The sequence below is a fragment of the Sinocyclocheilus anshuiensis genome, unplaced genomic scaffold (assembly GCF_001515605.1).
Source record: "Sinocyclocheilus anshuiensis isolate Anshui unplaced genomic scaffold, SAMN03320099.WGS_v1.1 scaffold697, whole genome shotgun sequence".
Lineage (NCBI taxonomy): Eukaryota > Metazoa > Chordata > Actinopteri > Cypriniformes > Cyprinidae > Sinocyclocheilus > Sinocyclocheilus anshuiensis.
In genome coordinates, this window is record NW_015538036.1 from 266,028 (window position 1) to 281,305 (window position 15,278).

The 15,278-nt window shown below is 36.4% G+C and overlaps 2 protein-coding genes across 6 annotated transcripts in view; both read right to left on the bottom strand.

Annotated features, from left to right (window-relative positions):
• LOC107681432 (doublesex- and mab-3-related transcription factor 1-like) overlaps positions 1 to 3,909 on the bottom strand; it is a 28,148-nt gene extending 24,239 nt beyond the window's left edge. For 2 of the 3 annotated variants that reach the window (XM_016477739.1, XM_016477745.1), the window contains exons 1-2: positions 3,718 to 3,909; positions 2,981 to 3,158 (exon numbers count right to left, since the gene is read on the bottom strand). In XM_016477739.1, coding sequence (XP_016333225.1) covers positions 2,981 to 3,158; positions 3,718 to 3,909 — 370 coding nt within the window. Of the gene's footprint in view, positions 1 to 2,972; positions 3,159 to 3,717 lie in introns of those variants that run through there. The other variant, XM_016477749.1, reaches the window with a different exon arrangement.
• A 1,152-nt stretch (positions 3,910 to 5,061) lies between these two features.
• LOC107680527 (KN motif and ankyrin repeat domain-containing protein 1-like) overlaps positions 5,062 to 15,278 on the bottom strand; it is a 63,440-nt gene continuing 53,223 nt past the window's right edge. For all 3 annotated transcript variants that reach the window (XM_016476450.1, XM_016476441.1, XM_016476459.1), the window contains 9 exons: positions 14,402 to 14,539; positions 13,028 to 13,124; positions 12,254 to 12,439; positions 11,038 to 11,125; positions 10,222 to 10,441; positions 8,088 to 8,230; positions 6,695 to 6,895; positions 6,417 to 6,515; positions 5,062 to 6,141 (listed from right to left, as the gene is read on the bottom strand). In XM_016476450.1, coding sequence (XP_016331936.1) covers positions 6,082 to 6,141; positions 6,417 to 6,515; positions 6,695 to 6,895; positions 8,088 to 8,230; positions 10,222 to 10,441; positions 11,038 to 11,125; positions 12,254 to 12,439; positions 13,028 to 13,124; positions 14,402 to 14,539 — 1,232 coding nt within the window. In that variant the 3' untranslated portion in view covers positions 5,062 to 6,081. The remainder of the gene's footprint in view (positions 6,142 to 6,416; positions 6,516 to 6,694; positions 6,896 to 8,087; positions 8,231 to 10,221; positions 10,442 to 11,037; positions 11,126 to 12,253; positions 12,440 to 13,027; positions 13,125 to 14,401; positions 14,540 to 15,278) is intronic.

Genomic DNA, 15,278 nt, shown 5'->3' on the forward strand with positions numbered 1-15,278 from the left:
GTCTTGGAACTCTGCCATGCAGGCCATTTTTGCCCAGTCTCTTTCTTATGGTGTAGTCATGAACACTGACCTTAACTGAGGTAAGTGAGGCCGCAGTTCTTTGGATGTTGTTGTGGGGTCTTTTGTGACCTCTTGGATGAGTCGTCGCTGTGCTCTTGGGGTAATTTTGGTCGGCCGGCCACTCCTGGGAAGGTTCTCCACTGTTCCATGTTTTTGCCATTTGTGAATAATGGCTCTCACTGTGGTTCGCTGGAGTCCCAAAGCTTTAGAAATGGCTTTATAACCTTTTCCAGACTGATAGATCTCAATTACTTTCTTTCTCATTTGTTTCTGAATTTCTTTGGATCTCGGCATGATGTCTAGCTTTTGAGGATCTTTTGGTCTACTTCACTTTGTCAGGCAGGTCCTATTTAAGAGATTTCTTGATTGCGAACAGGTGTGGCAGTAATCAGGCCTGGGTGTGGCTAGAGAAATTGAACTCAGGTGTGATAAACCACAGTTTTAACAGGGGGGCAAACACTTTTTCACACAGGGCCATGTAGTTTTGGATTTTGTTTTCCCTTAATAATAAAAACCTTCATTTAAAAACTGCATGTTGTGTTTACTTGTGTTATCTTTGACTAATATTTAAATTTGTTTGATGATCTGAAACATTAAAGTGTGACAAACATGCAAAAAAATAAGAAATCAGGAAGAGGGCCAACACTTTTTCACACCACTGTATCTAGAATATGAAAATAACTTTCACTGTACTCTGATCACGCTGCAAAAAAACTGATGTTCTTCATCAGTATGTTTGTCTTGTTTTCCAGTGCAAATGTCTACAAATTCTTAAATTAAGATAAAGATACATCTACTTGACAAGTAAAATGACAAAAATAAGAAGTCTTGTTTTATAAGAAATTGATCAAAATGAAGTTAAGACTAAAACAAGAACAAATATCCGCCAATGGACTCAGAAAAAAAATGACACAATTTTAAAGGAAAACAATTATTCATACCCCCTTGACGGATATCTGTTTTTGTTTGAAGCATAAACTAAAATCATTCACTTTGTTCAGTTTCTCTGACAACAAACCTCATCTACTTTGCGTTTGCAAGGCATAAAACATATGTATATGGTCAACAAATACAAAACGCTTTAGTGCTTTAAGTGAAAGTGATGGCAGATTCACACTAATATCATAAGTTACTTTGTCTATTACAGATGGCTCAGCATGTGTGTTATGCCATGTGTCACTTTATCTCTGACGACAATTACTGAAAACCTCCAGTAACTCCTGTTTCATCTGTCAGCAACCAAAGAGGCAGCTGAGTACAATTACAGAGCATATGCAGCCTTGACCTGTCTGATATCCAAACTCCTTCCTCAGTGCTATCGGAGCACTAGGAACAGGATGTCTCTCGTGTTCATTGAACACAACAGCCCTCCGTGGATATGGTCTGGCATGGCACAATGGCCATCTATGCTGAGAGCCTCCCCTCCCCTCATATGAGAATGGAGGTGCACCTCATTGACTGTATTGTGTTCTGAGGAGGGCGGCAGAATGGAGAATCATGGGACGGGTACAAGATGTCCATGGTCACGGATCCTTGGACAGTGGACAGTTCAGGGGGTCAAGAAGAGGTACTTATCTCCTCATTTTCTCATGGCCAAGCAACAAAGACCTGATTCACAGAAACTTCGCACAACGAGATGAGCTTAGGCTTTATTTTAATAAAATTAATGGACAAATATTGAGAACGAAAAAATACTGAAGGTCACTGTAATGAAACATCTGATGCCATGCAAAGACATATCACACACAGTAAAACAAGAGCTTATTTATTACACAATAAGCTGAAGAACGCCTTTTTTTTTTTTTACTTTATCAGGCATTTATGAAAACATAATTTGATTACATTTATTTCAAAAGCAAACTCAAAATTCAAAATAAAAAGTATGCTTACGTTAGATTAGGGAAGACTGGGTCTAGCTTTCACATTTTTTGCTTCAGTTAATTTCTCAGGTTAATTTTCTTTTTAAATTATAGCTAATTTGGGTACCATTTATCTACAAAAATCTACTGAATATTTATATTATTTCCAAAAGGAAATAAAATATACCATCTGTTTAACACTGTATGGGTAAGTTATCACAGAAAGTGGTAACCTGCTGTAACATAGTCAGTAATATCTATTTATTTATTTATTGTAATATTACATACTACATTCTAAAGTAGATAAAAGCCATCTTACACAACATATCTGTAATTAAAATGTATTACAGGCTATTTAATGGCTTTTCAGATTTTCAGTAAAACAATTATCAACGTTATTAAACAATGTATGGAAACATTATTCAGCAAATAGATATTGAATAAACGAACAATGAAATTAAGTTCCATAAAATCACAACATATACTATACAGCTATGGTCAAAAGTTTACATACACCTTGAGGAATCTGTAAAATGTTAATAATTTTAACAAAATAAGATTGCATGTAATTTTTTTATTCTGTCTTCAAAAAGACATAATAGATGTTTACATAGCCCACAAGACAAAATAATTGAATTCATAAAAATGACCCAGTTCAATGGTTTAAATATGCTGGAGGGTCCCTATTGTTTTGTTAAAATAATAAACATTTTGCAGATTCTGCTAGGCGTATATAAACTTGTGACACAGCTGTAACCCGTAACAACTTGCCCCAAGCTGACATTCATGAAAGATGCCCTTACCTGTCTTGATAATATAAGTTAGTTGACTCTTGCCAAAATACATCTCAGTGAGGTTTTACTGACCTGACTTGTTACCGAACAGCTATTACAAATACTTATGTTGGAAATTTCTGCTTAAATAAATTCCAAAATCATGTTTTAGCTATTTATTTGAAACAAATATACTGTACACATCCAGTTCTAGCGAAAATACACATTTGTGTAACTGGATGTTTGAGTCAATTTTGTTTTTTAATCAAATGAATGCGGTTTACTCACCTAGGTTGGTGGGAGAGGCGGTAGCACTGCTGGCGGTGGGTGATGGCGGTTCTGAGATGATAGTAAACACATTATCACCGGCGGCCTCGTTTTTCACCAGAGTGTCTGAACCGGACAGGTTAACCGGATTGCAAATGCCCAGCTCTTCCTCCTGGGCCTGCTGCCTCCGTAACGCCACCTACCATGACAAACAGTCACCTCAAGGCCTGAAACGCCCGAGCCACTTCACTCTCTACCTAATAAAAGTACCACGAGGCATTTGAATTATAATTTGATTACATCTAAATAAATTAAAGTGAATAAAATGGATGTTTTTCTACCGTCCGCCTTATTTCTGAAAAAGAAAAAAGAAAATCTCGCTAAGGCGCCAAACTGCAGCTAAGTTAGCTGAAAAACAATGTAGCTTGTAAGTTAACTAGCTACAAAACGTTACTATGATTGTAAACAATTTATCATTATTGTTGTAGCAAACAATCCAATTATTTGTAAACTCGACTGTAAACACGGCTAAAACATACGGTAACGTTAGTCTTCTTTAAGCAAAACAATGAATTCAAAAATAATAGGGGAGGCAAGGCATGAAACATGGAGTAGTTTTGCTTTTAAATGTATAAACAACTAAGTTAAACAGTGAAATTAGAGCGGGGGTTACAATGAACGTTGAATAAACAAATAAATAAAATAAAAAGAGACTAGCTGAACTCGCATCCCGTCGAGGATGGATAGCGTAACGTTACCTGGGCTGCCATGACCCGCTGTCGTTCAGCGATAAGTCTGCATTTCTGACACTGGCAGTCTCTCCAGTTGCAGAAGCGTTTGTGGCCCTTCAGCGGCGACACGAAGCCGTGGTTCCTGCAGCGAGAGCACTTCGGCATACGAGACGGTTTCCTGACAGACAGCGAGCCGTTATTCTGCTCTTCCTCGCTCATGCCGGCAGGTGATAATGATGCTGCTGCTTCTTAGAACATGTCACGCCAGCCGATTGTAAAGCGCTTATAAAGGGAGGACAGAGGTCTGAGGTTTGATACTCAAGTTTGGCGCGAGGAACCTGTGCATTCCAGCGCGCGTGGGAGATGATGTTCAGTTTCTCCCAGTGAGACCAAGTGACTGCCAAACGGTCTCATGAAATCATGCTTCATAAGACACAAAACAAAATGCGAGCATAAAGGGTGTTTATATTTTGGAATAAGATTTGTTGTAATAAGTGAAAGGGTGTCACAGATTTGATATGGGCTCCAGTCAGTTGTTGGCATTTAGGTATCAAAGTGACGCAAATAAATAAAAAAATGCCATGATTCATACGTGATTATTTGCACATAAAACAACAGTAAGATATAAGTGCTAGGGGCCAAAAGAAATTATGAGAATTTTATTATTATTATTATTTTATAGTCAACATTTTATAATGTTTCAGGCTTATATATACATACATTATACATACATTATATATAAACGGAATATTCAAAAGGTATCTATAATATTTGAAGTAATATTTATAACCTACTTGAAAATGAGACTAAATTAACTGCAGTGAATAAATGCTTTCTGCGGTTTCGCATAAACACATAGCTAATTATCACAATACTAATTCTCAATGACGGCCAGTGGAGAAAGACACTTTTCGCAGCATAATGGTGAAGTTCCGATGTCGACCAGCAGGGGCTAACGGGCCAAACCAGGACACTGATCATATTTGTAACTTTCTTTGCCGTGTCCATATCTAAAACACAGCTTTAATACAACTGAAAATCTGCTCATCATATTTTCATGCCTGCCGATCTCCCCACCTGCAAGGAGTCGAGCTAACTTTTAAGCACAATTTTAATTAGTTTATTAAAATTAAATTAAAAATGTTCGATATTAAATTAAGATGTCAAAAAGACATGTATACATTTAATGTATACAATTACATTTTCAACTGAATATTTCCTATTTGAATAACAATGCCTAACAAGAAAGAGTTCAAGCAAGCATGTCAAAATATATTAGAACTATACATTAGCTGTGATTCCAGTAGAGGGAGACATTGTACTATTGAGCTGTAAGAAAGTGGATTAACTGAAAGAAGAGGTTCAGAAGAGAGACGGGCACAAGCCATGTCTTTTTAGTACTTTATTATCAAGTTATTGGCTACTATCTGTAGTTATCTGTTATTCTATTTGTGACTACATGAATAGCCATATATTAGACCTACGACATAAGTTTATCACATGAAGGCCTGTCAAAGCTACTGCATCCACTTATGGCAAACATACAATATATACAATCAAAGTACAATTATTTCCGATAAAAACTTTTAATAGGTACATATATAACTTCATGTTATAAAATAAATCTGAAATGTCCTAAATACTGTGATTTTTAAATAGATAAAATGGCAAGTATAAAAGTAAGGACCTAATCCAAATCTAGAAATATGTGTTCAAAATAACATGTTGAAAGTCTGTGTTTCAACCTCTGATACCCACTGGACATCTCTGCTGGGGATTTGATGGAGGAGAAAAGATTTAAACCCCAAAGGCTGAACATACTGGGCAGCATATACATGGTTCAAATAAAGCTCATTGTCAGGCAACATTGGCCACATCTTGGAATTATAAATTATTGATTATTTAAAAAAAAAAAAAAACACAGAGAGGGAAAAATGTTGACTTAAGCTTTAGACCACTCAAAGGAGGAAGAATACAAAGATATATCCATATATTATAAAATTAAACATTAATATGAGAATAACAATATTCTGAAGGCAACTCCATAGCCACTTTCCAGTTGACGTCTAGCTCTGACATTACGCTGGTGATTTTAGGCAGAAGAATACTTTCTGAATACATTCAGGGTGAGTACACATTTGAGGTTTTAAGGGACTGACTCTTAGCTAGCAAGCCCATTTGTATTATAATCTAAAAGCCAAGGAGAAAGACATAACCCATGAGAAGTTTGAAGAAAGTGCTCAGTATAATTGCCTACTATCCATTAGTTGCGCTTTGGAGTAAGTTTTCAGTCTTTTAGCTGTAGATTTGGTTTCTAGCGGATGAAAATGGTAGGCATGGCAGAACCTGAAAAAATAGCAGCTCAGGCAGGGTGGGGTAGAAGCTCTACGATCAAACATGCCCTTTCCTTGTAGGACTGGGTGAAGTCTTCCTCCCAAGTCGAGGCGTACCCTGTGAACAGATGACAGACATAAAAGATATGATTTATAGGAAAGGGAGCCAAACATGAGTCAGTTGCAAAATCCATAGCTATTGTAATAGGCCTCCTTCTGACTCTAAACTCTGCTTATTACAAAATAAATTGTGATTATCCACTGAAACATTCCAACTTATTAAAAAAATTAAAAATTAAACTACAAAAAAAACCCTAATCAACACAACACAATGTACAAATAGATCAAATGAATGCACTGTGTATCAGCTGTATGTGAATTGCGATCACTCACCGGTGATTGAGCTTTGGAGAAGTTCATATGGGCATACAGCAGCACTGCTATGTCCTTATGACCTGCTTCCAGAGCAATAGACAGGGCATTGCTCTCATCCTAGAGACAAGAAAACAAACATACAAATGGCGAACACCTCATTAGCCTTACTTGCTTTCTGATAACAACAGCAGTATCCACTATGAGAAATGAGTGGAACACATTACATAAATATACGTCATGTTCATTAAACGTATTTGGTGGACTATCTAGGTTAAATTGAGACTCTGCTCACTCACATTATCGCTGAGTGTGGCGTCGCAGCCCAGCTGAGCCAGCAGAAGCTTGACTATCTCAACGTGACCGTGTTCACTAGCGCACATAAGCGCGGTCGAGCCCTCATCATCCTGGATATTGACGTCTGCACCGCAGGCGAGCAGAGCCTTCACCATGTCCATTCTGCCATGACTGACAGCCAGCATCAGCCCTGTCTGACCAGCCTGGACTCACAGGGTCAATGAGATCAGTTTAGAGACTTCAAAAGTAACAGACTACTGCCTCAAAAGCCAATAATCTAGTTTAATACTAATTTATATACTATACTATTTTCATTTTACTATATTATTATTTACTATACTATCATTCTTGTATGATGTGTAAAAATCAGTAAAAAAATATATATATATTTTTCAATTAATATTTTATCCAGCAAGAAGAACGTATTAAATTGATCAAAAGTGACAGTAAACACATTTATACATTTTAAATCATTTCTTTTTAACTTTCTATTTATCAAAGAATCCTAAAAAAAAAAATCAGCATATTAGAATGATTTCTGAAGGATCATGTGACACTGAAGACTGGAGTAATGATGATGAAAATTCAGCTTTGCCATCACTAGAATAAATAACATTTTACAATATTAAAATAGACAATTTCTTTTACATTATATTTCACAATATTACTGTTTTATTGTATTTTTAATTAAACAAATGTGGCCTTGGGAAGCTGACTTCAAGAGACATAAATATTTAAAAATCTTGCTGACCCCAAATTTTGAATTGTAGTGCAAGTAGAAATGAACCTATTTATATTTAATTTTAACATTTTTTTTTTTTTATTGTTAATTTTAAGCTCATGATACCTAACTAATATCAATGAAATGGACCATACACTCTTAAAAATAAAGGTTCTTTATTGCCATCGATAGTTCCATGAAGAACCTTGAACATCCATGGAACCTTTCAAATGCAGAAAAGGTTCTTTATAGTCAAAAAAGTTTCTTTAGATTTTTAAATGTTCTTCAAAATGGTTAATTTAAGAACTGTTCACTAAAAGGTTCTTTGGGGAAGCAAAAATGGTTCCTCTATGGCATCACTGCAAAAACACCCTTAGAACCTTTATTTTTAAGAGTGTAGGATATGGTCAAGTATTACCTAACTGTATATTCAATCTAGGGATGCACGATATATCGGCCACCATATCGGTATCGGCCGATAAATGCTCATTTTTTCTGTTATCGGTATCGGCCCGATAAGAAAATTTGGCCGATATCTTAAAGCGCCAAAATGTTCATATCGGTGCATCCCTAATTCAATCTATGCAAAAAAATAAAATAAAATGTTTTTAAATAAATATGTGCTTAGTTCAGTTTAAAGCAATGAAAAAGTGCAACAGTAGAATTACACTAACCTGACTGGCTTTAGCATTGACATCGCCATTGCCGAACAGCTCTTCAACCACCCTCATGTCCTTCTGGGCCTCCACAGCGGCGAGCGCTGCTAGCATGATGGGAGTATATCCCGCCTTATTCTGCTGATTGACATTGCAGGCATCTGTGACAAAACAGAGAGAACAAGGGAATCAGAGAGACCGTTGAGCCCACCCTTGTAGTAAATGCATTTGGAAGGAGGCCGTCTGTTGTTTGAACTTAAGAGAGGGGACATGCAGGCTATTCAGACTGAGAGTCATGGGTTGTGGAAAAAGAGAAGGACCAAAGCAGGGATTCACTGACTGGCAACGGGCCAAAGATGGCTAGAGGGTCTGAGAATGGAAGCAGACAATTGAGACAATGGGGGCCGCACCAAAAGAGTCAGATAGAGGAGCACAAAGGCATTGGGATAATGGGCTTTTATTTTCAGAAGTCAAGGCACCTCATCATGTGGTATTCACAGAGCTCTTTGGTGCTTTTTGGAGGGGGAACAGTGGGAAACTGCATGAGTCTGGATGTGGCTGGAGGATTAGCTATTAGCGTATGTACATTGCCATTCAAAAGTTGGGGTCAGTAAGATTTTTTGGTTTTTGAAAGTTTCTTCAATTCAAATTAAATTTATGTTTTCTATTTTAATTAGTTTTTTTTAGGTCAGTTCTCAATAGGTTAGTTTACCGTGTTAACTTAATTGATTAGTGATGAAAAAATAACGTGACTAAAATATTTGAACGCAGTTAACGCACTGGCTCCGCCCCCAGACCTGTGCATCATCTTACATTTCATACTGTTGACTGTTGACAAATACGATGCAGGGCAACAACTTCATAAATGCAGCTATGCCATAATATTCAAGATATTGGGGTAAAAAATGCTCCTGTATGAGTTTTTGTCTCATATTTATATCATATGATAAGCAATATCACAATATCGCAGTGTTTAGTTTCTGAATGAATCTGCGTTTTGAACGAATCGGTTGAATCAATTATTCAAAAGCCCATTCATAAAGTGAGCCATTTACTGAATTCCTTTATGAATCGGCCAAATCGAATGAATGACTCATAACATTTACCGTCACCTGCTGGCAATTTTAGTTTCTTATTTAGAGTATTATTTAATTTGGGGGGGGTGGACTTTAAAGGAATAGTTCACCCAAACATTTAAATAATGTCATCATTTACTAGACCTTAATGACTTACTTTCTTTTGTGGAACATAAAACAAGGTATTTTAAAGACTGTTGGTAACAAAGCTATTTTGGTTACCAATGACTTCCATTGCATGAATGAAAAAAACTGAGCTGTTTCTCAAATTAGCTGCTTTTATGTTCCATAGTTTATGTTAGGCCATTGTAGCCTAAACGTTTGTGTAATAAATTGTATGTTGAATCAAATAAAATATTTATTTCTAAAGCTACTATTTGTAATGTTTACTTAATACTTTCTCATTTAACACAAAAATAGATTTAAATAATCTTTTGGGGGTATTTTCACAGCCAAATGTAATTTGTTATTAATTAGATTAATTAATCGACACATCATGTAATTCATTGGATTAAAATTTTTAATCAACTGACAGCCCTAAATTTAAAATATATAATATATGTGAGTCCAAAGCTGAATTTTCAGCAGCCATTACTCCAGCCTTCAGCGTCACATGATCCTTCAGAATTTATTCTAATATGCTGATTTGGTGCTCAAGAAATATTTCTTATTATCAATGTTGAAAATAGTTGATACACTTAATATTTTGGTGGAAAGGTGGTTTCTGGGTGGTTGCTTACTGTTTCAACTCAAAAGACCACTGATGTTTACAACTGGTATTAACATTTATCTCTCTTGATTCAATCAAGAGAGATAAATGTTTACAACTGGTATTAACATTTATCTCTCTTGATTGAATCGCAAATGGACAGCGCTAACTACAGGGCTAAATGGGCCCAAAGTATTTTGTGATCTGATCACATGTGATAACGTTACTCTTTACTCATGCTGATGTGTCCCCAGCAACACCAACCACCTTCCGCCTTCACACTAGTCAAGCACCACTGCGCTAAAAAAAGCAGGTTGTAAATGACTTCAAAAATTGTGGAAATGTTGAATGTGCGTCAAATACTTACCAGCATCCAGCAGCTTTTTCACAATGTGGAAGTTGGAATGGGATACACTGTAATGGAGGGCAGTGTTGCCGTTGCCATCGGCCATGTTTACGATGTGTTGCAGCAGCGCAGGGGAGATGCCTCTGAAAGCATTCAGGTAGTCCTCCACCAACTCTGGCACGGCCGTCTTCTGACTGGACACTCGGAACCACTCGTGCTGCACTGTGTTCACATATGGCCTCTGGAATGACACAAAATGATAAATATGAGCAAGATCAATACGGTATTATAGAAGATTTACTGTACATGGATTGTGCTATTTGTGTAGTAACAGCTCAGAAACCTCATAATCAAAGTAAAAAAAGTAAAACATATAAACAGAAGCAACACAAAGAGAAACATCTAGGATCTTGTTACATAATGATCCTAATTAGTCTAAATTACGTTCACTTATCAGATTCAGGTTTGTGAAATTCAGGACAAATACAGCTTTGACTTGACCCAAGACTTAACAGTAGCTCAGTCAGCACACAGCTGGGCACGTCACAGACCCTCTGTTCGGGGGTCAGCAGAAATAAGAGTTGATCCAACATTCTATTACACCACGTTAACCACAAAGAAGCCAATATCCTTCTTGTTTCAGGTGCAGTGAAGCAGAGCTTGAAGAAACATCTAAAACTCTAATTTGCTTTGAGTCGCTTGTTTGACAAGATTGCTGACTAAGGAAAACCATCAAAGGCATTAAGAAAATAGAGGATTTCACCAAATCATTTTACTAATCTGGAATCACAGATATTATTTTTGTGCACTGAGGGTTTAGACATGGCTAAAACTTACCAAATCTTTACTAGATAAAGCCTTGGGGTCGTTGAGGTGGGATTTCAGCATGTTGCATGCAGAAATCATCTTCTCATTCAACTCATACCTAAGAAAAAAAAAACTTTATTAAATGCATGACACTTTTGAGTGCTAACCAGTATCGGAAAAAGAGCCCTGCATATAAAAAATGCTTCTGGATCAAAAGTGGAAACCAGACAGGGGATTCTGGACTGACCACATTTGACAAAAATGTAAATGCTAATGTATTTTCATTATCTGCATTCAAGTAGGTAATCTGTAATGTAGAGGTTGTGATAAAAATATTTATTATCCACAACTCTGAGTTAGTTTTCCGTAATGCTCTATTTTTACTCATTAGAAAAAAAAATCTGCTTGGTATTTGTTTTAAGAACATCTGAGGCTAGAGCTCTTTTTGTCTTGTATGTTGCATTGTGGCTTCTTGGCTTTCACAATGTGAAAAAGACAACAGACACTGTAGTCTTGTGATCTGGTTATGCAATTCAAGGAACAATATCCCATGAATTATTCTACTGGACTACACTAGGAGTCTCTTATTTCTCTCCCCAAATCCTTACATCTCTCTCCTAGTTTATTTTTAATTTAGTGCTTTAAACTTTTATTTTTCACCCTTTCACTTGTAATTTCTATTAGCACCTTTTATTGTTGGAAGGATTGTAAAGTAGGGAAACGTAATAGACCAGATACATTTTTTTTTTATCTTTTGAAATGAATACATTTAGAACTTTTAAATTAGTAAATGGTTGAAAATGCAATGAATGGCATTTTCCATTTTGCGTGTCCAGTGTAATCGTTCAGCTGACTAACACTGGATATACACTGGAATGCAAAGTGTAGTTAAAGAAGCATTCTTTTAGCAAGCTAGCTAAAGAATATCCAGATACTATCCAGATATGAAATAATATTATTTCCAGGTGGAAAGAGGACTTTTTTGAGATTATGAAGGGTAGTACTTTAGTACTCTTTCTCATAACTCATGTCAGGTTTGGTATGCAGGATTCTTTAATGATATGATGATACAGATCTGATGTTTCATTTGTGTCTCCAAACGGTCTACTTTCCTTTTTAAAAAAAATATTTGCAGACATAACATCAACACCAAAATACCTTAAATTCTCCTTCTGATGCAAGAGACTCTTGAATTGGTCTACAGTCAAAAATGGTGCAACACTGAAGAGTTACTGGCAATACTTGCCTCTGCCTTTTGTCCTGGCCTAAATCTTCAGTGTCTCTGTCTTCATCCACTGCTTCATTATTCCTGAATTCTTCTTTCCTCATCTCTCTCACATTCACCGCCTTGTCCTTGTCCTCCTCTTCATCCTCCAACCCAGAGGAGCTGCTCTCTTCTGAGCTGGAGTCATCACTCGATGTCGTCTCATAGCTAGACATGGAAAGCACAGATGTGCACATAATTAAATCACTGCATATTTACATGACACTCTGGAATACTTGATTCTGATTGTTCAAATGCAGCACTGATTTTGTGAAATGACTGCTAAATTGTATATTTCATAGTTCTTCATGGCCACAAACCATAGCTTCTTTTTTGTGTAATCACTTTTTGGTCAATTTTTCCTTCCAACACAAGTTAAAATAGATAATTTGCATCATTTTGTGTTTCAAATCAGTTAGCTACTGCAGTAAAAATGAAAAAGATAGATAGATAGATAGATAGATAGAATACTAATAATAATATATAAACTTGTATTGTAATATTGTTGCAGCTAAGCTAAACTACTAACTAGCTATTAACTAATATAATCAAATAATTTAAACTCAAATATTCAAACCAATATTTCATGCTATTTGGTAAATATGCTACAAGATAAATATGCTATTTGCATTGGGAAACCTCAGGTTTCAATGACTGGCTGGCTTTATCCCTTAAAACCAACATCAGCTGGAAAAGAATGTTTTGAAAACACTTCTTTCATAATGTTTTCTCCTCATATTGTGAAAGAAAACCTACCCTCCATTTACACCAACAAACTGCAGATTCTTTTTTGTGCCATTAGGCCCCTGATGACCGTCTTTCTTCATGATGGACTTCAGGGTGCTATGACTGCCTAGTAGAAAAGAGAAATGCAGGTGATCAATTATTTTTATATTGTTAAAGTGGAGCCAAAATGTTTACATTTTAAATCAAATATTATTCCAGGTATAAATAGTGGTAAGGTATATTTCAAGCCTACCTACATATTGTTAGTGCATAAATAAATAAATAAATATAAACAGTTTTAATATAGATCTGCAAGCAATATTTTGTCTCCACCAAAAATGCTGACAAAAATCTACACACCCTATCAAAATGGAAAGAAATGCATAACGCTGAAATCAAGATTTATTATGATATACAGTGTTATTGCTGTTATGGGAAATGAACAAGCTGAATCTACGTTAGGCAGCAACAGCTAATCAAGACCATAAGCTAGAGCTGGCTACATTTCCAAATCTGACAGACATGTACAGCGTCCAACCCTTCTTGTCCTTTTCAACAGAAGAAAGAATAAATCAAGCACCGCTAGTTTGAGAAAAAAAAAAAAAAAAAAGTTGCATATCAAACATGAGTTTTGAAAAAATTATGTGAAGCAAAAGAAACACAACCCACAGCCTAAAGCTATGGCAAACATGTTAAGTACAGGCTTCGCACTGCCAAATACCGAAGAGGATCGCCGCCCCTCTCCACAGAGACTGAAAAAAGAACAGTTCTGAGAACTGCCAGAACATGCCCTACAGATGGACACACTCCCTCTAACAGTCTGTATCTCTAACATTGTATGCGGTGAAGGCACTCATTATGTTTCCCTTTTTTTGAAAGGTGAGAGCAGATGTATGCTGGGAAGTGTGTCTTAAAGCTGTTAATCTGTTACATGCTCTCCTGAGACAGTCACACAAGGGTCTTTTCATCAAAAAAGCCATCCATCAAGGGGAGTTCAATGTGAATAAGTGGCTTTTATGATGGTTAATCACAGTCTTACAGCACATCAAATCAACACACTGACTGTCAACTACAACTACAAATTCAGATCACATACAATCAGAATGGTGTGCTTGCTGATTCTTTCTCAGTTTATGGTATGCATCTGAATTCTAGTCTGTAGATATTCTTCATATCAGATGGTCTTTCATTGCAATGAGCCAAAGATAGTAATGTAAGAATGTCTGATGTGGAGAATACCTGAGCACATCATCTGCTTTATCTAAAGCTAAATCAGTTGACAGCACACATGGAAACACAGCAGCAAGAACTTCATATTAACAAACTGACTGTCAACCACAACTGACTGGAATTGCAAAAATGTACAAATATCTGTTGCTTGTTTAGTGACAGAATTGGGCATACCATGCAATGCTGTGGACATTTGCTGGTCCATGCGGCTTTTCTGTGTTGCTGTACCATGTGCATCGTCAATACACACATTTTCTATCCTTGTGACCTCTGTCCTCGAACTACTCGAGTGGGAACTGACCATCTGTGTTTCTGGATAAACAGGATGAAATAAGACAGAAAAGACATTCATGAGGTACAACAATGCATTTAAAAAAAAAACATACATTTGTTAATAGCTCAGGACAATCAACTCTTAAAATGAAAGTAAAATGATATATTTTTTGTTTTAATGGCATTTTGCTGATAAAAAGGAGGAACTCATGAAAAGGTAAAGAAAAGGTCCTTTTTATGAAACCCCTCCATATTACATGTGTGATTTCACAGAGCTCCTTTCATCTAATTGCATTTTATGGTTTTGAGTGTGATAAGGAACAAAAATCAGAAAACTGTTTTGCTGTTTAATCCGTGTATCATTCGATCATTCGTTTTTTGATTTAATATTGAAAGTAGAAAAATGAGAAAACGGCTCCTTCAGCTTAAAAAATTCAGCTTAAATTTTTGTTTTTCGTTCATGGGTGGAAAAATGAATAAACAGCTTGAATATTCGATTTCTACATGTGGGCGGAAATTAAACGCCCCTTTCTGCTGATTGGTCAGCCGAAGATCAAACCGTGCCTTCATCAGTTCTTCCGCAGTATCACGCAGCAGAATAATAGTCCTCTGCTGCTGCAGTTGTATGGATTCTTAACGCATTTATTGCAACTACATTTAATCTTTTTTCATCAAACAAACAGGCTAATGAATAGCTCGACACAACTCATACTGGGGCAGAGTCTAGACAGGGCTTTCTTCTGTGTAGATATAAATTCTATTCTTTGCATCAGCTGGG